This window comes from Acanthochromis polyacanthus, chromosome 19 (genome assembly GCF_021347895.1).
Source record: "Acanthochromis polyacanthus isolate Apoly-LR-REF ecotype Palm Island chromosome 19, KAUST_Apoly_ChrSc, whole genome shotgun sequence".
Lineage (NCBI taxonomy): Eukaryota > Metazoa > Chordata > Actinopteri > Pomacentridae > Acanthochromis > Acanthochromis polyacanthus.
The window spans coordinates 24,799,896-24,823,311 of NC_067131.1; the positions used below are offsets into that span (position 1 = coordinate 24,799,896).

Genomic DNA, 23,416 nt, shown 5'->3' on the forward strand with positions numbered 1-23,416 from the left:
AAATGATGAGTTCATAATTAATAGCTTATAAAATTGTGTCACCAATCATTATCAAATGTTACTAAGACGTCATCATTACTTGGGTCAAGAACAGAGGTGGGTAGAGTGGCAAAAAACTGTACTTAAGTAAGAGTAACGTTACTTCAAAATAATATCACTCAAGTAGAAGTAAAAAAATTACTCAATTAAGAGTAAAAAAGTATTTGGTGAAAAGACTACTCAAGTACTGAAAGTACTGAGTAAGTGTTTGATTGTAATGTCCAATTTATTTTTTAGGAAGGATGTGATCAGACAGAAAAAAAGTAAAATAATGTGCAAATTCTGGTATTTTCAAATAATAAAAAAAAGCAAAAATAAACATCTTTACAAAAAAATGACAAGTTAAGGCACAAAAAACACAAACTTCCAAATCTCAGTTTTTCCACAGCATAAAGCTTTTGAAACAAATACCTGTAGTAAGGTAACGTTTGTATGTTTGAACAGTGCAAACTACTTCCAGTGAAAAGACATACTGCATGCTCATAGAGTCTATGACATAGACTGTATGTGAATGCTGTATCCCCCTCCTAAATTTCCTTCACTAAGCCAGCCCTCTGGACTTCCAGTAAGCTGTGTTCCTATTGGCTGTCCATGTGGCTGCTTGGTGTTATCAGGAACACCTGAGCAGCTCTGTGTCTTCCTGCTTTATGGCTGCAGTCAAACATTTCCTCTGCTTCTCTTCAGTGAACCTTGTTTGGCTCCTTTGCTTTAGTTTGTTCTTTAGGCATTGGCTTGCACCTTCCAGCAGTAAAATCCTCTTTGATGTGTTTCTTGGTGTGTTTTAGGGCTTTGTACTGGATAGTTGTCTTGGTAAATGTGGTTCTTTAGCCATAGTTAGCACATGGTGCTAATGTGTGCAGTGATTAGTGGATTTGGTGCAGCTGAGTTGTGTCTTTATCTTGGCTGTAGTGAGTCTTCAGAGGTTTTTGTTCAGACACATTCTGTATTCTTGTTTGTGAACCAATGTTGGTTGTCCAGAAGGTAAGAGTTCCTGTCCTGATTCTCTGGTTAAAGAGGTTCTCTGGTAGGCTGCAGGAGACTTCAGCATTTGGGTTGTGCTAGTTTTTTGTTTTTGTACGGTTTCATTTGGACGACTATCTTGAGGCCCCTCCATGTGGTTTAGTGAGGTTTTCTGTAACAGTTCTACAAAGCAACCTGCAGCAGAAGAGACTTTAAGAGTTTTTAGGAAGTTCTGGAGACCAGACTTTAGAGCAGCAGAAACATTTGTTAGCAGTTTGAGCAGGAGAAGGTGAGCTTCACAGAAGGAAACCTTCTTGACCCGTGTGGTGAGGTCCTGTACCAAGAGTTTGAGCAGGTTGTGAAGAGTCTGTAGTTCTTTGGTCTGAAAGCACCAGAAGAGTCGACTCATTAAAGGAGAAAACAGGAGATATTGTTGGTTCTTCTGTCGCTCTGCAGTTTCCTTAGACTGAATATCAAATTTCTATTTTAAATGATTTACCTTGTGAGCCCAAGAAGACTTAAACTCCCTCCATCCCCTGGACACAACATATTTTATTACCATGTTAAACCTTTTTTAAAAAAAAAAAAAGTTTTCAGTTTCATAGTTTTAGCATAGTTTTTTTTTTCTCTTTGCTTGTTTAATTTTGACATCTGTGTGAAAGGTGCTAAACAAATAAAGTTGAATTGATGAATGAAAAACTGACTAACTCATGATTGTGACAAAAGAAGCATTTTTATTGTGATTTAAGATTTTGTTTAATTTTTAAGATTGGGGTTAAAATCTTGACAGATAAAAAGATTAAAGAAATAAATTACATTTAAAAAAAGCAATTACATCAAAGGAAAAACATTTAATACAATAAAACTTTTAAAAAGAAATTAAACATTAAATACAATTAAATTATATTAAACAGAAAATATTTATTTAGATAATTAAATAGAAGATACAAAACATATAATTATGAAATTAAACACATTTTTCAAAACAAAATATTAAACATTAAAGATGAAATATTTTAGATAATTATACATTTAAAAAATACAATTAAACAAGAAGAACATTAAATAATTAAAAAATACAAAACATTTAATTACAAAATTAAACATTTGAAACATTTATCTATAAAATAAAATTAAACAATGGAAAAGAATATTAAACATTAAAGACAAAACATTTGGATAATTAAACACTAAAAATACAAATCATTTAATTAGAAAATCAAACAAAAATGCAATTTAACAATTAAAAACATCAAAAGAGAAAAAACATTGAATTGGATGAACATTAGAAAAGACAAAATATTTAACTAGATCATTTAACATTTAATTATAAAATTAAATATTAGAAAAGACAAAATGATAAATAGGACAATTCATTAAATGAAACAATAAAAACACCATGAAGCATTTAAAAAGAAAATTAAAAATTAAAAGAAGATGAAACATTTAAAAATAAAAACCTTAAAGACAAAAGATTTAATCAAAAAATTAAACAGTGGGAAAGAAAATGAAAATTTTCAAACTTATAACACTTAGAAAAGCTGATAAAACATTTGAAAGAACAACAATTAAACATTAAAAACAGAACATTTCAAAATCAAATCAGACAGAAAAGAATAAAAGGTGAGAAAAGAGCAAAATTAAACATTTAAGAAGAATCAAACTAAAGACAAAACATTTGAAAAGACACCAGTTAGACTTTAGAGGATCAAATTAAACAGAAGAGACGATAAAACGATCAAAAAGAGCAAAAACAGATAAAGGTCTTAAAGCGTTTTCTAATCTGAAATGAAAACATCAAGTTGTTTCTTCAAACATTTCCTCTTTCTATGTTCTTGGTTTGACTGTGGATGGATTTACTAAGAAATCATTTCAGAAAACTGCTTTCCACATAAAGTCTGCTAGTAGTTGAAGGCATCGATCAAACTAATGTTACCTTCTGATCTCCACAAACTTTACTGTTCAGTGAAGAGAATCAAAGTATGTTCAGGATTTCTAAAGAACCCACAGGTGAAGGTCTGAGAAGAACTCAGTTGGATGGTCTAAATGTGAAATCAAGACTCATGGTAACAAGTTTTAAGGCTTCTGTTAACCAGAAAGTTCAAACTAACAGTGGACTACTCAGGAACTTCTTGAATTTCAGCCCTCAGACTGTCTAAAAGTTCAAACTAAGAGAACCACTGTGGGACTTAAAAAATTTCAGCCCTCAGACTGTGTGACAGCTCAGGTCCTGAGGACTCGGGAGGTCTGGAGGCTTTGGAAAGTCTTAGAACTGAGGGTTCAACCCTCCAGCACAAAGGCTGAAGTCCAACCCCCTGAGAAAAACAGTTGAGATGAGACTCGAGTTTTTAAAAAAAAAAAAATCGAAAATGGCATAAAATAGATGATAAATGCACAAATAAAGAAGAATTAGCATCTGAGCAAGTAGCTCAGGATGTAAGAAGAGAGCCTGCCAAGTGGAAGGTAGCAGGTTCAGGACTAACCACTGGCATTTTTCTTTCTTTGTCTAAGTTTTTCAAAAACTTTAAGAAGACTCTAGTTTTGAACCAGCAACCTACAGCTCTATAGACAAATCCTTAACTCACTGAGCTATAGAGCACACAAAAAGATATAAACTCGTTGTCTCTTTGACATTGTAGTTTCTGTTCCTAATAAAGTGACCACATGGATGGAGCCAAGGCAGAGTCTGGGTGGAGTCAGGGTGGAGTCAAGGCAGAGAGTGAGAGGGGAGGTGGGTAATATTACACTGCTCAAAAAAATTAAAGCAACACTTTTTAATCTAGGTATTGCATAAAGTTAGTCAAACATGTGGAATACTGATCTGGTCAAGTAAGTAACTGAGGGGCTTTTTAGTCAGTTTCAGCTGCTTTGGTGTTCATAAAATAACAACAGATGCACTAGAGGGGTAACAATGAGACAACCCCCAAAACAGGAATGAGTTTACAGATGAAGGCCACTGACATTTTTTTCCTTCCTAATGTTTTCTCACTGTTTTTCACTAGTTTTGCATTTGGCTAGGGTCAGTGTCACTTCTGGCAGCATGAGGCGATACCTGGACCCTACAGAGGTTCCACAGACAGTCCAACTCCTCCAGGATGACACATCAATGCGTGCCATTACCAGAAGGTTTGCTGTGTCTCCCAGCACATTCTCAACAGCATAGAGGAGATTCCAGGAGACAGGCAGTTAATCTAAGAGAGCTGGACAGGACTGTAGAAGGTCCTCAACCCATCAGCAGGACAGATATCTGCTCCTTTGTGCAAGGAGAACCAGGATGAGCACTGCAATAGCTCTACAAAATGACCTCCAGCAGACCACTGGTGTGAATGCCTCTGACCAAACAATCAGAAAGAGATTTAATGAGAGTGGTCGGAGGGCCCAGCGTCCTCTAGTGGGCCCTGTGCTTGCTGACCGTGGAGCTCGGTAGACATTTGCCATAGAACACAGGAACTGGTAGGTCCACCCTGTGCTTTTCACAGATGAGAGCAGGTTCACCCTGAGCACATGTGACAGGCATGAAAGGGTCTGAAGAAGCCGTGGAGAACGTTATGCTACCTGTAACATTGTTCAGCATGACCGGTTTGGTGGTGGGTCAGTGATGGTCTGAGGAGGCATATCCATGGAGGGACGCACAGACCTCTACAGGCTGGACAACGGCATTCTGACTGCCTTTAGGTATCAGGATGAAATCCTTTGACCCATTGTCAGACCCTACATTGGTAAAGTGGTCCTGGGTTCCTTCTGGTGCACGACACTGTGGTAAGATTTTACTTATGTGGTAAGAGAACTCATGCAGTTTCTGGAGGATGAAGGAATGGATGCCATTAGCTGGCCCCCATGCTCACCTGACCTGAATCCAATAGAACACCTTTGGAACATTATGTTTTGTTCCATCCAACACCATCAGGTTGCTCCTCAGACTGTCCAGGAGCTCAGCGATGCCCTGGTCCAGCTCTGGCAGGAGATACCCCAAGACACCATCTGTCGTCTCATTCAGAGCTTGTCCCGGCATCGTCAGTCATGCATACAAGCACATGGAGGCCATACAAACTACTGAATACCATTTTGAGTTGCTGTCAAGGAATTTCAGCAAGATGGACCAGCCTGCCACATCAGTTTTTCACTTTGATTTTGGGGTGTCTTGAATTTAGCCCTCCTGGGGGGTTGATAATTTTCATTCCCATCAAACAATGTGGCACTTTTCATTCCTAACGCATTATCCAGTCCAAATCAATGAAAATATCCAGTTTTGTTTTTTCCCCACATTGAAATATGATGTGTTTTCAAAGTGTTCCTTTCATTCTTTTAAGCAGTGTATATATATTACGATGACATTTTTTTTGTTTTATTTTTTTTTGTTGTTGTTTTGAACAATTTTAAAAATTACTATACTTTTACTTGTGCAATGAACTATTATTCTATGGCATTTTTTTAGACCACATATTAAACTCTGATGTTTTCTTCAATAACATACTATTTTGACAATATACTGCACTATGACATTTTTGAACCACATATCATACATGACAGTTTCAGGCAACATCCTATCATTTTGCTCTTTTTGTAGCACATTGTCTACCTTACAATGATGGAAAAGAGGCATCGTTTATGTTTTGACAACCTATATCTAATGAATGACTGATGCCAGAAGTCCGAATCTGAGAATGTCTTTCCAACTTTATTGAACTGTGGCCCCGAGGAGCCGTGGAGGGCGCCCTTTATTTTCAAGGTGGCAACCCTATCTAAGACTCTAACAGCTATTTATACTACTATTGCTGCTTGTACTTTTAGTATTACTACTACTGCTTGTACAGCTATACTACAGTGACTATTAATTGTCTGGTGTTTGGCTGTCAAGCCGCTAGCTCCCGTTAGTGTTTTGCTAGTGACTAACTAGTTAGCTCTCATAGACTGGAAGCGCTCAACAAGATTTAATAATGAAAAAAGAGCCAAAAACTATTCTTCCCTATGAAAAGTCATTCCAAGTTTCCTTTTCTCAATCGTATGACGTAGTGTGCAACTGTGTTACGTCTCCCCGAGAACTAGGGGATGAGGGAAGTAACAAGTAGAAAGAATGAATATACACACGTGGACAAAATTGTTGGTACCCCTCAGTTAAAGAAGGAAAAACCCACAATTCTCACTGAAATCACTTGAAACTCACAAAAGTAACAATAAATAAAAATTTATTGAAAATTAAATAATCAAAATCAGCCATCACTTTTGAATTGTTGATTAACATAATTATTTAAAAAACAAACTAATGAAACAGGCCTGGACAAAAATGATGGTACCTCTATAAAAGATTGAAAACTATTTGACCAGAGTGACATGATTAACTCAGGTGTGTCATTTAATTGACATCACAGGTGTTTCCAAACTCATAATCAGTCAGTCTGCCTATTTAAAGGGAGACAAGTAGTCACCCTGCTGTTTGGTGAAAAGGTGTGTACCACACTGAACATGGACAACAGAAAGCGAAAGAGAGAATTGTCCCAGGACATCCGAAAAAAAATTATAGACAAACATCTTAAAGGTAAAGGCTATAAGACCATCTCTAAACAGCTTGAAGTTCCTGTGACAACAGTGGCTCATATTATTCAGAAGTTCAAGACCCACGGGACAGTAGCCAACCTCCCTGGACGTGGCCGCAAGAGGAAAATTGATGACAAATTGAAGAGACGGATCGTTGGAATTGTATCCAAAGAGCCCAGAGCAACCTCCAAAGAAATTAAAGGTGAACTCCAAGGCAGAGGTACGTCAGTGTCAGATCGCACCATTCGTCGTTGTTTGAGCCAAAGTGGACTTCATGGGAGACGACCAAGGAGGACACCACTGCTGAAAAAAACTCATAAAAAAGCGAGACTGGAATTTGCAAAAATGCATGTTGACAAGCCACAAAGCTTCTGGGAGAATGTCCTTTGGACAGATGAGACCAAACTGGAGCTTTTTGGTAAGGCACATCAACTCTATGTTCATAGACTCAAAAACCAAGCATACGAAGAAAAGAACACTGTCCCTACGGTGAAACATGGAGGAGGCTCAGTGATGTTTTGGGGCTGCTTTGCTGCATCTGGCACAGGGTGTCTTGAAAGTGTGCAAGGTACGATGAAATCTGAAGACTATCAAGGCATTCTGGAGAGAAATGTGCTGCCTAGTGTCAGAAAGCTTGGTCTCAGTCGCAGGTCATGGGTCTTCCAACAGGACAACGATCCAAAACACACAGCCAAAAACACCCAAGAATGGCTGAGAGAAAAGCGTTGGACTATTCTAAAGTGGCCTTCTATGAGCCCAGATCTGAATCCCATTGAACATATGTGGAAGGAGCTGAAACATGCCATTTGGAGAAGACATCCATCAAACCTGAGACAACTGGAGCTGTTTGCTCATGAGGAGTGGGCCAAAATACCTGTTGACAGCTGCAGAACGCTCATTGACAAATACAGAAATGGTTTAATTGCAGTGATTGCCTCAAAAGGTTGTGCAACAAAATATTAAGTTATGGGTACCATCATTTTTGTCCAGCCCTATTTCATTAGTTTGTTTTTTTAAATAATTATGTTAATCAACAATTCAAAAGTGATGGCTGATTTTGATTATTTAATTTTCAATAAATTTTTATTTATTGTTACTTTTGTGAGTTTCAAGTGATTTCAGTGAGAATTGTGGGTTTTTCCTTCTTTAACTGAGGGGTACCAACAATTTTGTCCACGTGTGTATACAGAGGCAGGGAAAACTGGATGTAACCTCAAAAGAGAGGAATTTATTTGCCACAAAGGAAAAACAAGAGCTCAACACAAAGCAGACTTCACAAATCCAACACTGGGCGCCCAACACGCAGCCCTTCAGCAAGTAGACCCTTGGTCTTAAACAGAACATGAGGAAACAACACCAGCTCCACACTCTGGCAGCTGATCTGGCCCACTGGCACCGATGATCAGGCTTTCCACCTAATTTAACCATCCCGGCTGATGGTAAGGAGCCACAGGTGCACCTAGCCACTCCCACCAGGTGTAACCTAGGAACAGGGAAAAAGAGAAGAGAAACACAATCCTACTTACACACACCACAGAACGTAACACCCCCTCCCATAACAACAAACACATCTGTTTGCTTGTACTCACTCGACCTATGTCTAACACCTGTTACTTCAGTAGATCTACCAACGTAACACCACTATTCATCCACGGGACAGAGCATCAGCCACCACATTGTTAACACCTTTATTGTGCTTAATTTCAGGGTTGTAGTTCTGTGCCAACAAGTCAAACGCATCAACCGCTGGTTGTGGTTATACATTTGCACTCGGAAAATGAGGGGATTGTGGTCAGTATCAAAATGTTGCAGGGCGAACAACATGGCTAACGTCTCCTTCTTGATGGTGGAGTAGTTCAGCTGGTGACGTTTGAATTTAGTGGAGAAATAACTCACTGGATGGCACACATCTCCATCCCCGTCTTGCAGCAGAACAGCACCAGCTCCAGTAGCACTAGCATCTTACCACAAAGGTACAAAGCTGCTCGTCTTCTCGTCCGGCATCAGGAAACTTCTTCAAAGCTTCTTCAAATCCAAACAAAATACAATCAAAAGTTGGCAGCCCTGGGTGACCTATCAAGCCTGACGTCATGCATCTTTTCGCCCGTGTTAGTAAACAGAAGACAAAAGACGGAGAAATCCATGCTAATGTTATGCTAATGATTTTAGACACCGAAGCAAGATGAAATTTCTCGAAAATGCCTCTGTTTTTTTATTCCCTCTCTGCTATGTGTGAAGAGTTTGCGCCGCTATGCTGCTAATGCGACTGCAGGGCGACGTCTTGTGAAATGGAGTCACGTGATTATTGTTGCTTCGTCTGATTGGTGAAACACAGTCATGTGGTAGATCCACTGGGGCCATCTCTCCGCAAAATAAAGCATATCTAATGTGGTAAATAAAAAAGTAACAGTGGAGCGTAGCCCAGTGTAACGGAGTAAGAGTAGCGTTTCTTCTTCACAAATCTAATCAAGTAAAAGTAAAAAGTATGGCAGAGAAAAACTACTCTCAGAAGTACTTTTTTTTTCAAAAAAGTTACTTAAGTAAATGTAACGGAGTAAATGTAACTCGTTACTACCACCTCTGGTCAAGAATATCAGTGTATCTCACCTAAACTATGTAAGTGTATCTCAGCTTTAGTATCGATGTCTAAACCTGTAACAAGACCAAATCATTTACTGTTAAATGTGAAAATGTGTTTTTTAGGAAATAAAAGACTTTTTCATTAATGTTTCCTCCATTTTTTTAAACATTTTGTTATAAAGGAAAACAAACAAAGTAGCACATTATGACATAAGATACATATTTTAATTTTATTGATGAAAAATGCCAAATTTTAGCTGTTAATATACAAAAATGTCTTAATACTTCTGTCAGGGGTCAAGTAGTACTAAGCAGTAATACTGGGCAGGACATGTTGTAAAAGAGCAGTTTGTACAGCATGTAGCTCCTGCAGGCAGCAGCACAGACACCAAACCCAACCAAGGCAACTGATTTCTATTTCCAAAACTAGAATATTTTAAGAGAGAAGTTGCTATTACATATAAAACACTTGTATGGTTCATATATTATCAGTACCAAATGTCTATATATCATATGTCTTTCTGTGAGCTTCTATGTACTGTATTTTACATTCTTCACTCTACTGCCTCCTTTCATAGCAGATCATACATCTCATATATTTACATCAGTCACCCTGGACATGTCTGAAACACTTCCATCCATGATCAAATGTGTAACAACTTCTCTTTAGAGCACTTTTCATATGAACACCAACTTACAGTATATTTATTAGAAATCATTCAGGAATAAAGTGCAACTGGCTGATTTAAATTTGTATTAGGAATGAAGTAAAACACAGGTGGAATTGTAAAGTTTTCTTAAACTCTTGATTTCTACGTTTGTTTCACAGGGGTGAAGAAGTGTGGCTAGATGTGATATTAGTCTTCAGAATTCAACGGTTCACTAAAGCCCGGAACCAAAGTGTGACTGTCACTTACAGCAACAGCTACTATTTCTACAAGCGTATTGTCCTTGACTTCTCAGTCAGATCCACTTCTCACCAGTCGTGCTCAGTTTCAAAAGACAGACAAAATTAAAGACTTGGAGCTTCAGGACAGTAGTCCACAAACCACAGGGTGATGCCATGGTTGCTACGTCTCTTTAATGAGCAGACATGACAAACATGTGAGGATGCTAACTCTTCTTTATGCCCATTTAAGAATCATTTACCAGCTTCTCATTGTTGAGCAAATAATGTCAGCTACTAACACCTGACATGTCTGCCAGTCATCAGTTAGGAATGAGAAGCCTGGTTTTGGCTTATTTCTGAAACCATTTTCACTATCACTGCTCATTTTGAATTGTAACCATTATCACATTTTCATTGGAAACAGCATATTTCTCAGGCTAGAACAGAGGTGTGTGGGGCTTAGCAAACAGTCAACATCTGCACATGGTACATGTTAGTTTTAAACTACTTTCTAGTTATTCTGGTACACAGTAATATAGCAACACTCTTAGGTCTGAATGCATTTTGCTTAGCAGCATCTGTTAAATCTTTGCAGTTCTGAAGTATTAGCATTACACTGCTGCCAGGACATAAAGCTCTTCAACACTTAAACATGTTTCTATGTTCGTTGCTTATCATTCACCTCACCTGAGTATCCTTTAGTCAGACTTCACACTCACAGCTTCCATGTCCTGTGTGGAGCATCAGCTGTGTTAACACACAACTGATCATCGCTCAGTCTGTTAGGAGTCACACATGGATCATTGTGTTTGTATGTTTGTGTGTGTGTGTTTGTGTGGTGATCCTCAGCACAGACTTCATGTCTTCAGTCATGTCCTCAGGCCTGTAGCCTCTGGTGGCTGCATCTGGGTGGGAGTTGTCAGTCAGCACTGAGGTCAAATCTCTACGTCCATGGTCTGATATCTCCCCGTCTTATTCTCGCGCACCCACAGCTCCCTGTTCTCTGGATGGATCCACACACTGCAGGAGCTGGTCCACCGGCTCCATGGTCTGGAAGAAGAAACAAGTCAGCTGAGCTAAGTCATCAACCACAGAAAGTCTTTCACTTGTCTGAGTGATACTACGAGTGAGACTATGGGTGAAACTGTGTGACCACCTAGGCTGAATCCCAACTGCCCCCTACACACTATCCCTACACACTACCCCTCCGTTGCGCGTTCCGCGGAGGGTCCTCCATATTAAGGGCCGTCCCAAACCGTGTAGTGCGGAGGGAGAGTCGGACTGTTCAGCCCTTAAATAGCGAGTCTGGCATCGATGCTCACTCTGGACAACTTTTCAGGAAGTGCAACGTCGAAATGGAGGAGGAAACAACAATCGATGTAAGTTCCACATGTGTCCATTATTCTCCACGCCTTTTTCACACTGACAGAACATCACAAAAGAGTGGTGTAAAAAGATAAATCAAAAGAAACAAATCTTCTTCTCTGCTGACATTTGATTTAATTGTGGCACCCCTGACACCTTAAAATTTGAACACAACTGACAGAATTCATTTATCATTCATTCATTTGTTGGATTTGAAAATGCCAGATAATAGGATTGGAAAACATGTGAGTGAAAAAAAAAGTGGGATGCTTTCGTCTTCTGGAAGCAGCAGCAATCCTTGTTAGTTGCAACCTGTGCCACAGCGCTACAGCCATGCACAGTAGGCGTCTTTGTGTTACCATGGCAATGACGTCTTCCGTTTCCGGTGAGGCGACAGGGCGTCCCATTCCTGACGATCGTATTTATACCCTCCCCCTTCAATAATAGGTGCCCTCCACAGCTGCGAGTGTGACTTCTTTTGGAGTGACACTCGGTAGTGGAGGGGAAGTGTGTAGGGGCGGTTTGGGATTCAGCCCTAATGTTAACATCCCTCACAGAGTTAGAAAAATGTCTCTCTCGGTTCCTCTTCTGGTGGGAGTATGGTAATGATACAATTACACACTGAAAGGTAACTTCATTTTAACTCTTAGATGCATAAGTTTGTCAAAAATGACCCGGTGAGGTTGTTTTCTTGCAATATCTTTACAATGAAGAGTTCTTGTCATTTTCATATTCCAGGTATTCCTAAAAATGTTTTGATATCCTTCCATTTATAGTTTAAGTTACCTTTTATACTTTATAAGAAATGATCATATTTGTACTACTGCCCCAAGATTCCATAAGGGTGTCAAAAATGACCTGCATGCATTTCCCATAGAATTTCGTGGAAACCTGTGATTGTTAGCAGTTGTAACTGTCAGGTATATATTTACTGTGGACCACACACAGTATGGCATAAGTGTCACCGATAGGGAAGATTATTTTACATAGCAAGTCCTGATCAGGCGTAAACTAACCGTGACGTCACCCGTTGGTTTCAATGCCGAAAAAATGAAGCCCGGATTTTGCTACTTTCTGGTCGCCGTTTTGGATTTTTGGAGCCAGTGACGTAAAAGCGTCATCAAACAGAACTGGACCAGAGAGCAACTGGGGCAGGATTGGCTGAGGGACTCTCTCATCCCGCCCACATTTTACCGCAGAGGCTTCTGTGCTGTCTATCAAGTATAGCCACGCCCCCTGGCTCCGCCAACTTTAACAATTTATTTAAAATTCAGTATTGATTTATTTTAAGATCGGCCACCTGATCTCTCATTTTGACCATGAAACTAACGGGAAAAAAATCCTGAGCTGTAGAAAATCAGTCTATCAAATTTTATTTTTCCAAAAATGAATTGGGGTCTATGGAGAAAAGCTTTTGGAGCCAACCCTAGCAGACGGCGTGATATATTGCAAGTTTTTGACACTTCCGGGTTGGCTTCAATTCTGGAGCCAGATGCTACGTCCACTATATATACAGTCTATGGTCCTGATACAGGTAAGTATTATCTACATTTTTTTACCTCAGAAAAAAATCGATGTCATAAAATTGATATTTTTTAACCAAACTTGCACATTCATGATTCGTGTGAAAGAGTGCTATTCTTATGTATTATCAAAGTAGCCTACTTTGTACTTACCTAACACTAACTAGCTGACTAAGGCAGCTAGCGTTAAGTATACTATATCTGAGTTTGTGTGTTGTGTGTATTTATTTATGATAGTTTACATATTGGTTGATAGATTTGTATGTCAAGACATGAAATCATTCTTGCTGTGGACCAAAAGTACAAACAAACCAATAATACAAATGACTGTTATTTAAAAAAATGACAAAAATAGCATAAAACACATTGATTCTTATGTTCAGTAATTTTTGACCCACTTCATGGAATAGTGTACGAGTTCCAAACACTTCTTAAATCATCAAATTTTCTTGAAACAATGTTCCATCCTTTGATTGCTACAAGTATTATAACGAATGCTGAAAATGTTATCATTGGTGTCCAATACTCCAAGTATACGTATAATCCATATTATATAATATATATACTATTATGTATATATAATATATATATATATAATATATATAATATATATATATATTATATATAATATTAATATATATGTATATATATATATATATATTAAAATATATATATATATATATATATATATATATATATATAGTATAAAGTGAGTTCCAAAAATATATTCATATTAGAAAATATATATTTTCTTGGTTATATCTGAAGAAGCACTTACAAACTCCCGCAGTATGTTTTAGTTGAATTAGGGTATCTAGCAATATGTTTGTTGTTGTGGTACAACTTGCCATACCCGCTCAATCCATTAGAAAATTACAGCATCACTTATTTTGTAATTTTTGTGACCAAGTATTCATCTTTAAAAATATTCTATATGTTTTGTTTTGTATTACTAGGACATGCAAATACATGTGGTTCAGAAAATATCACTAGCTCACTTCTTTAATATTTGCTCAAAGATGAGACATTTTATGACGGCTTAAATGTTTTTGTTTTTTTACATATTTAAACTCATCCATAATCAGGGGCTGTTTGTTCTACTTTCCAATGGACATGATGAGAAAAGCAGGGAAAATTTCAGGATTTTATCTGACGAATTTCCTAAGATATCGTCGTACAAACACAGCGTCAAATTTCAAGGTGAGAAAAAAATGTACTGAGAGTAGAAAATGTGTGAAAAACTATTTAAGGCCACATACCAGGGGATATATAACAGCTCTCCTCTTCCTCAGACATTAAGCCTGTCTGAATGAGTGTTTGCTATGGACCAGCTGTTCTTCTAACCAATAAACTGAAGCTGTACTCACACTTTGGTTGAACATATCTGTCTCGTGCCGGAGGGTGGTGTACTGGCAAAGATGTTGTCTGATCATCTCCACCCGCTCCAACTTCCAGTCGTTCCAGTTCCTGAGCAGAAGAGAAAGTCACAGTGAAATCTCAGCCAAAACTCTTCGCAAATTTAAGATTCATCAAATGTTAAACTCTAGAAATAACTTACAATTTAAGTGGATTTAATGAGTACTGAGCAGATATAGTGGATATATTTACATGAAAAGTGTCAAAGGCCAAACACTTATCGGGATCTGAGGTTTGGACTGTATTGTTAATAACCCAATGACAACCTTCTTGTTGCATGTTTATACCGCACACATTAAACCTTTGCTGTCTTACCAGGCTTGTGGTGACCATCTCCTCAAACCATTTGGACTGGGACTGGTTATACAGGTCAACACAGCGCATCAGATCGTCTCCTGTCGTAAAAAGAAATGTGAAAAAATGGGATCAGGGCTTGTATTCCTGGAAACAATGCACGATAACAGCAGTCAGATAGGACTAAGCAGAATCGCTCTCCTCATTCAATTAAGCAGCTGCAGCTGATCCAGAATGCTGCTGCCAGAGTCCTAAGTAACACCAGGAAAGTGGACCATATTACACCGGTCCTCAAGTCGCTACATTGGCTTGATGTTAGTCAAAGGATAGAGTTCAAAATCTTACTTCTGGTCTACAAAGAACTGAATGATCTCAGACTATAATGTATCCTGGACTTATTAGCTCCATATGAAGCATCCAGAGCCCTCAGGTCATCAGGGAAAGGTTTACTATGTGTTCTCAGAACCAGAACCAAGACTACTGAAGCAGCATTTACATACAATGCAAAAACTCAAATCTTACCAAGTCTTATTTTTAGTCAAAATGTCTCATCCCTCTTGATTTAAGATGAATTCACTTAACAAGTAACATTTCAGCAAGATGACGGGACTTGTTTAAGACAATGCATCTTAAATATCTTGTTAAGTCAAACAATCTTGAAATTATCTTGTTCTGAGTTGTATTTTACACAAAAACTCAAAATAAGTTTAACCCTGGTGTCATCCTGCGGGTCAAATTGACCTGGTTTAAAGTTTAAAAATGTAGAAAAATATATATATTGTTACAGTGAAAACTTCCAGATTTTCAAACTTTTTGGGAGAATTTTTGAACTTTTTTGGGTGGAAAAAAAAAATGTTAAAAAAAAGGTTTCTTTAAGAACATTCAGAAAAAAAACAACCAAAATGCAGCTAGATTTTGATAGATTTTTTTCTGAATATTCTTTAGGAAAATACTAGAACTTTTACTGATATATATGGAATCACTTTAGATATTTCCTAAGATTTTTTGGAAGATTTTTATCAATTTTTTGAAAATCTTTACAATTTTTAGATTTTTTTTTATTTTTTAATCTTTATTTCTTGCCAAATTTGGGATTTTTTAAATACAACTTTTAGAGGAAAATTTTAAGGAATTGTCTTCCTAAAGATTTTGCAAATTTTTATAAATTTGGGCAATTTTTTGCTGATTTTTTAAAAAAATTTTCAGACATGGGAACAACATTTTTTGGTGCCGTAAAGAGGACAACAGGAGGGTTAAGACGCCTAAGCTTGACAATCCTGGGAAAATACAGCTTAAAATAAGTTTTCCCAGCTAATTTTAAGATCTCAACATTCTAAACATCACATCTTATTTCAAGAAATCTTACCAAGCCATTTTTCACTTGTTCTATTGGCAGATTTTTTTTCACTCGTGTCAAGGTAAAAGTTCCTTGACTTTGAGAGGGGCATTTTCCTCCGTGTATTATGCTCTTCATCTGTGGAACAAACTTCCAGAACACCTGAAGTTTGCTCAAACTTTTGGCTCTTTTAAATCAAGCCTTAAAACCATATTGTCTACTGCAGCTTCCTCTTAGATCAGTCTTAGGTCAGTCTGTTTTCTTGACTTTTAATGCACTTTCATGTTTAATTCTGTGATTTTAATGCTTTAATGTCTACCTTTAAATCATCTTTAGAATTAATTTTAAAGTTAGGATGCATTTCTTTACCATTGTAAAGCACCTTGAATTGCTGTGTGTATGAACTGTGCCACATACAAATAAACTGCCTTCGTTTGTCAGTACTGTGTTGACTACACAGTATGTCCAGCAGCTGGTGCTACAACCAAACAAACGTTCCCGCACAGCTGAAGCTTTCGTGAGACACTCGTGCAGTGTTGGTTCCGCCTCTCTCAACTGATGCGATTATTCCAAAGCAGCACAGACAATCTGGACTGATAATAGATTTCATTATGATAACATGAGCGATGATAAAAGGAGAGGTTTAATCTGATCTGTCATTAATGTTAAAACCGGCTTCCTGCTGACAACAAAACAAACACTAATCATGCTGGAGATTAGATCAGAGAGGAAATGATGCTGATCATCTAGCTCTCCGCAGTCAGAGTCTATGTTATATTCACATTAGTGCTGTGTTCTTCTGTTAAATGTGTGACTGCTAAAGAGGTTGTGGACAACAGTGTTTCTCAAAGTGAAGTCTGGGGACCTAAAATGGTCCTTAGGGGGGTTCAAGCAGGTCCACAGCAAACTGTCTAGTTTGAACACATCTGCATCCTGTCCCTGCCCTTATTAGACCTGCAAGTGTCACTAACCCACAATGATCACGACTCTACAATAACTAAAGAAGCCAACCAGTTAGAAGCAGGTTATTGAACACTGTAAATTCAAGTTCTGGTCACTGTGACTTGTTTCAGCACACCCACCAAAAGAGTGTCACTGGTTCATGGTTTGTTCCTCCTCAGTCATTTCTTAATAGGTATTCACTATATCACCATTCCAGAGAGTCTCTAGTCCAGTCTGGCCATAACATTTTGACCCTTTTCAATATGCTCAGGTCTCCACACCTGCCCATTCTTCCCACATTTAACTTCCGGGGCCTCCAGAAACATACAAGTTGTAATACAGTGCATCATAGAGCGATTTGATCATTTCTGGAATCCATAAATTTACATGTACTTGTGAGTGCAGCTTGTAGTATGTACTTTAAGTTTTAAACATTCAAAAATGCAGCCCAGCTGTTTGCCAAATGCTAAAATACCCCAAAGAAAGAAAGAAACTTTGTCTAGATATGAGAGAAAAATGAAAAGAAATCTTTAGGAATTCTTTTTAACCAGGAAAGTTACAATTATGCCTTTATATCAGCTGGTGTTGGCCATGTTTCATGCTGTCCAGAGGCAAACCAAACAGAAGTAGAACCAGCTGATCAGTCATGGGAGTTAAACACACTACTGATGGGACAAAACCAATCAAATCAACAAGATGAATCGCTAAAACGCTACATAGTTTGTTGTTTTAGACCATTTGACACTGATCTTAAACGTGCTGTAACTGACACGACAATTTGGAAGCAGCTGAAACAACTTACAAACACAACACTGATGTATTGTCACAGTGTACAATAACGTTCAAAAGTGTGGGGTCACTTAAAAACGTCCTTATTTTTGAAAGAAAAGCAGTTTAAAAAAATTCAGATGACATTGAATTAATCAGAAATAGAGCCTAGAAGATGCTAATGCGGTAAATGACTACTGTAGCTGGAACAGTTGATTTTTAATGGAGTATCTACATAATTGAGTGTATTAATTCATTCATTATTAGAAACTGCGCAATTATGTTAGCATATGAATTAAAGTGTGAGTTTTCATGGAAAACATGAAATAAGTCTGGTTGACACAAAACTTTTGAACCGTAGTGTAAATCACTTCTGTGAAGATTGTTAAAGAACCTACAAGAGAAGTCCAGTTGATTTTTACCGAAGCTCTGACAATCACAGTAAAAAGTTTGTATGCTTTCATTTATGTGCTGGAAAACAGCAGAAACATAACAATAGCACTTATTTGTGTTTTGTCTACTTAAAGACAGTCTTCTTTTAGCTCTGCTTTGGTCTCCACCAACTCCTTAAATGAATGATCTAAATGTTTTACAACTAAATGCTCCAAATGCTCCCAAAAAATTTCACATCATTTCATTACCTAATAATTTGTTTAAAATTAGGACAATCTGCCAGGACGATGGATTGGACGTGCTAATGATAGAGACAACGCGCTATGGAAATGGCCCCCACGCTTACCTGACCTAACACTGTCCGATTTCTTTCTGTGGGGTTACGTGAAAGTACTGGGCTATATCCCACCATTTCCCACACGTGTAGAGGAACTCGAGAGGAGCATCACTGACGATCTGGAGAATGATACACACAAGCGAGGCAGAACTCCACTACCGACTTGATGTGTGCCGCGTCACAAGCAGCGCCCACTTTGAACATTTGTAATAACTTCGAAGCATTCTAAAATTACCATCCCCTACAATTTTTCATTTGAAATTTGTAGAATAAAACATTTTATGTTCAAAATAAATCCTATAAAATATAATTTGCCTTGTCCATGTAGTCACTCCAAATTTTTTTGGGACACCCTGTATATTCAGTATCTGATACTGAATGGGATTTGGGATTAATAAAGTCATTGTATTATATTGTATTGAATGCATATATCATTATCTGATGTTGAATATACATATTCGGTATCTGATACTGAATATATACACCAACCAGGCATAGAATTATGACCATCTGCCTAATACTGTGTTGGCCTCCCTTATGTCTTCAAAAGTGTTCTGAACCATTGGGCATGGACCAGACGACCTCTCAGGGTTCTATGGGGTGCAAAGTTGGCAGTGGATCCTTTGGGTGCTCTGGTTTGTGCAGTGGGGCCTCTGGGAATCAAACTTGTTCCACTGCATCCTTTGATGCTTGATCAGAATGGAGTCTAGGAAGCTGGGAGGTCAAATCAAGGTCTTGGGTGACTGTCATGTTCTTCAAAATGTTCCTGATTGTTTGATGCTTTTATGATGCATTTTCCTTTATGATTGCAATTTGATGAAGGACTGTGCTTGTTCTGGGACAATGTTTATATGGGTGTGTAAGTCTCATCAACACACATGCCAAAATCCAAAGTTTTCCAGCAGAACACCACATAGTACCAATGATCTATGTCATTCACTTCACCTGTCAGTGATCATAAAGACGTGGCTGATCGGTGTATATTCAGCATCAGTTTGCTGTCGCTCTGTAATAAAGCTGTAGGTGTGTGCTGTAACATCAAATTTCACCTTTAAATCAAATGGAAATTTTGTGTCTTGAACATCATTCTGCATTGCAAATTTGATAGATTTGGAAAATTTGAGGCCCTCACTGGGTTGCCCACTAATTGCAAAGTCAGCAGTTCAATCCCAGTTCGTCAGCCAGTAGTTCTGCAGAAGAGACTTGGGCAAGACACTGAACCTTAAGTCTAGAAGTATGGAAATACAGTCTATTTAAGAAGTTAAAAGGAACAGGCCGAATTAAATGTTAAAGCACATCAAAAAAAAAAAAAAGCTTTGCCGTTTGCTTCTGCTGCACAGTTTACAGTAAACAAGGTCTCATAGGTCAGCTCAGAATATGCATCTATAAATAACAATGAAGAAAGTGCAAACAGACTGAGCTGCTCTTAATAAGAAGTACATTTTAAAAACACTAAAAGCAAAAGTACTGCGTTTTACTAAAAGGTAATCACGGCTGATCTAAGATGTGAGGAAATTCCTGGTAAGATATGTGTAATCCACTGCAGCACGAGCACTGGGTGATAATCAGACTTTGTCGTGAGCAGACAGATGCTGTGCTTTAGTTGTTTTGGCATCAGTCTGCGTTCTGCTTCCCTCACACTACAGTCATCATCACTGGCAGCCAGACGCCACCAGCACCGTCAACAACTGCTGCTGTTTTCTTTCTGGTTGCATAAGCAGCATGGAGGAGGGATGGCTCGGTGTGTGTGTGCTGCTAGTTGTGTGTGACAGCGTGCGGTCATGCCGTAGAATCATGACATCACTCTGGTGGAGAGGTTACATCTGTTTACTCTTAGCCAGTCACTTTCCTCAGGTTGCACACCTATTAAAAACTTTTACAAAGCAGCCCGTCTGCTGCTGCTACTTTTCCACTCTGCCTTTTTTTTGTTTGTTTTTCCTGCATCACAGACACATGTGCTGTCACTGTTTACAGCAGCTTATTGCTCATTATTCTTCCCTCCGACATCTGCTTCATGTTTGTTTGGTTGTTTGTGAGGAGCAGTGGTGAAGGAAAGACATGTTTTACTGAAGTGAAAGTGCTAAATCCACACTGACCTGAGCAAATAAAGGTCCTGTGGTAAATTATTCTTAAGGAATTTACTGGACTATGGACATAAACTGGAGCACCAAATGTGTATTAATCAGCAACTGAAAATAGTTCTCTGAAACTGCACTTATTTCTCCAGTTTGAGTGGCATTTGGTAAAAACTAAGGTCTCCTGCTGTTTTAGGAAATGACAGATATTTTATTTTTTCAGTATGAAGAAATTATTTGGGAGAGTTTAAATTTAGCTGTTTGTGAGAAACATCGGTGGAGAAAGAAACCAGATCTCAATTACAAGTTAAAGTTCTGCAATGACAACAATACTTAAGGACAAACTACATACAGTAAGCATGTAGACTGAATGTGTACGAATCCGCAGATAAAAAACACATCATTTCCTTCAACTTAAATCAAATTAGGTAAATACTACGGCGAATTAGGAAAGGACTGAGCTTTTTAAAATCTTAAGTGGAGCTGTTAAGTGATCAGTCATCAGCAAAATAATCATAAACTATTTTGACGCAGGTGTATTGTTTTAGTCATCATTCAAGTAAAAGGATTTGTGTTTTTTGCCCTATGTCATTATAAACAGAATATGTTTGGTTAATTGTACTTGTGGTTGAACAAAACAAGATTTAAAATGTCATGTTTTGCTCTGCAAAGCTGGCTGGGGCTGGGCATTTATTTGACATTTCACTTTAATTTTCAAATGAAAAATCAGGAAATCAAAACTAAAAAGTCAACATTAAAGTAAATTAAAAACAACAACAATTACATCTTAAAACTGTGGTGACCTGATTAATCAGGACTGGGTGGGTGTTTTTGACTGACAGTGATCCACACACTTATCTGGGTCTCATTCAAATGTGGCAAAATCCTCTTTAGTGCATAACTACCCTTTTTCTCCTGCCTCCTTCAGAACAGTGAGAAGAAGAAAATGCAGAAATCTCTCACAATAACCACACAAATCCAAAAGACTGTACTTTTAGCAGAAGTACACAAACTTGTACACACATGTGAGATGTTATTAATCATTTTTGGCTATTTGTTTTTCACCACCATCACCATTCTTAACCCCGTCCACCATCCAAACATTACTTGATGCACACTGGCCCAAGATGTCTTATTCTCTGACACATGACTTTTTAAAAAAAACGCCTGTAACAACATAGTGTAACTGTACAACAGAATGTCAGCCAAGTGTCTCTCTGGCTACTGGGCCAACAGTGAAACCCTTGAGATTACTTAACTGAGCCAGGCTATATTTATTGCAAATGTTTTTTCATTTTTGCAACCCCTTTAGTTTCACGTCCTTCCTAGTACAACAGCAGAGCGGAACTAGTCACTTTTATTCTTTATTCACAGGATAATCCCTTGAGATGAATCATCTCGTTTTCGAGGGGGTCCTAATCATTAAACAAAAACTTTATCGTACAGATTCCTCTCTCTACATCTGTAATCCCTCAGATAGATGAGATGACTGTGGGATGGATATTTTCTTCAGTCGGATTATTATCGTGCCTGTATGTGTGAGTGTATCTCTACCCCCAAGGGCACCGGAGTTAGTCTGCACCCACGCCTTTCTGTCAGTCTGGTGCGAACGCAGACTAGTCGAGGAGAAAATGCTTCTGACCGCTCCTCTTCTCTCCACTCCCATCCCTTCTTCAACATAGAAATTAAAAAAGCTCAAGAGTCTGGCTCACACTGCTGATAAGGCTCATGACTCATGTACAAAGACAAACATAGTGTCTCGGTTCACAGCAGATCTCAAGTGACCACTCACTGGGGGAGGATTCAGGCTTAATGTCTAATAAGTTAACCATTTACAGGGAACTGTACTGACACTTACTTTAACAGAAACCAGTCTGTATTTGAAATAAGGAGGGGTGCAAATGAAAATTAAGAAGCATAGTTCTGTTTTTAAGGATTAATATTAATGTAAGGACACAAATGCACTCTGCTTCATTAATGCATCCCTTTCCAAACTGTATGCTGCTAATTGTTTTTTGGCTTGTGAAATTGATGTTAGGCTTTTTAGCATTTTATCCAAGCTGAATCGCATTAGATTTGCATGTTTAATCTCAATCCTTTCATAACTCTTTGCAGACTTTATGTTCCAACTTGTAGCCACAACTATGAAATGAGGCGAAACTGAACTTAATTTTGCATCGCCAAAATTTATGTGTCCAAGATGCTCAGTACACGGAGCAGAAATCAATATAAACAGCAGCAGAAGATATGAAATGTTGACTGAATATGCATTTACACAGTGAAACAGCAGCCTACTGACTGTGGGATACCTTATTCTCCAGCAGCAACTTGCTCCAAATCCTCCTAAGGTTCTGATTCATAATGAAAAATTTGAATAATTTATTGATATAATATGAGGAAAACTACCTGGGAGATTCTGACTGTTAAACTCGTGGCGATTAGAACAGTTGCTGGTTTTCTTAGAAAAGATATTCCGCTCTGTTGGAATTACAATTCACTGTGACGTACAGGGATGTTAGAGTGATGCTCCTTATACAGCAGCAGCCAGCGGCAACAAATAGCTGGAAGCTAATACCTCAATGTTTTGCACACTGAGCTTTGCTGGGATAAGTATTGGAATTCATTTGTATTATTTCATCCAATTTTTTTTTTTACATTCGTATGATTTAGAGGCCTGTATGTATTATAATGTGTCAAATCTGTTGTCAGTGCAGTTTGATTTGTAGCTGAACCGAAGGAAACGTTGACACAAACTGCTGCTTGTCTTGCTGAGATCTTACAATACCGTTAAAAAGTTTGTGGTCACTCAGAAATGTCCTTATTTTTCAAAGAAAACCATTTTCTTTCAAACGGCTGATTTTTAATGGAATCTCTACATAGAGGTACAGAGACCCATTTCCAGCAACTGTCACTCCTGTGTTCTAATGCCACATTGTGCTAGCAAATGGTGTTGAAAGGCTAATT

At 38.1% G+C, this 23,416-nt stretch overlaps 1 protein-coding gene across 1 annotated transcript in view; it reads right to left on the bottom strand.

Moving 5' to 3' along the window:
• Positions 1 to 9,325: 9,325 nt before the first annotated feature.
• Positions 9,326 to 23,416, bottom strand: part of gas7b (growth arrest-specific 7b) — an 82,182-nt gene continuing 68,091 nt past the window's right edge. The window contains 5 exon segments of the mRNA XM_022196767.2: positions 9,326 to 11,001; positions 11,003 to 11,053; positions 14,259 to 14,336; positions 14,338 to 14,358; positions 14,623 to 14,702. Coding sequence (XP_022052459.2) covers positions 10,939 to 11,001; positions 11,003 to 11,053; positions 14,259 to 14,336; positions 14,338 to 14,358; positions 14,623 to 14,702 — 293 coding nt within the window. The 3' untranslated portion in view covers positions 9,326 to 10,938.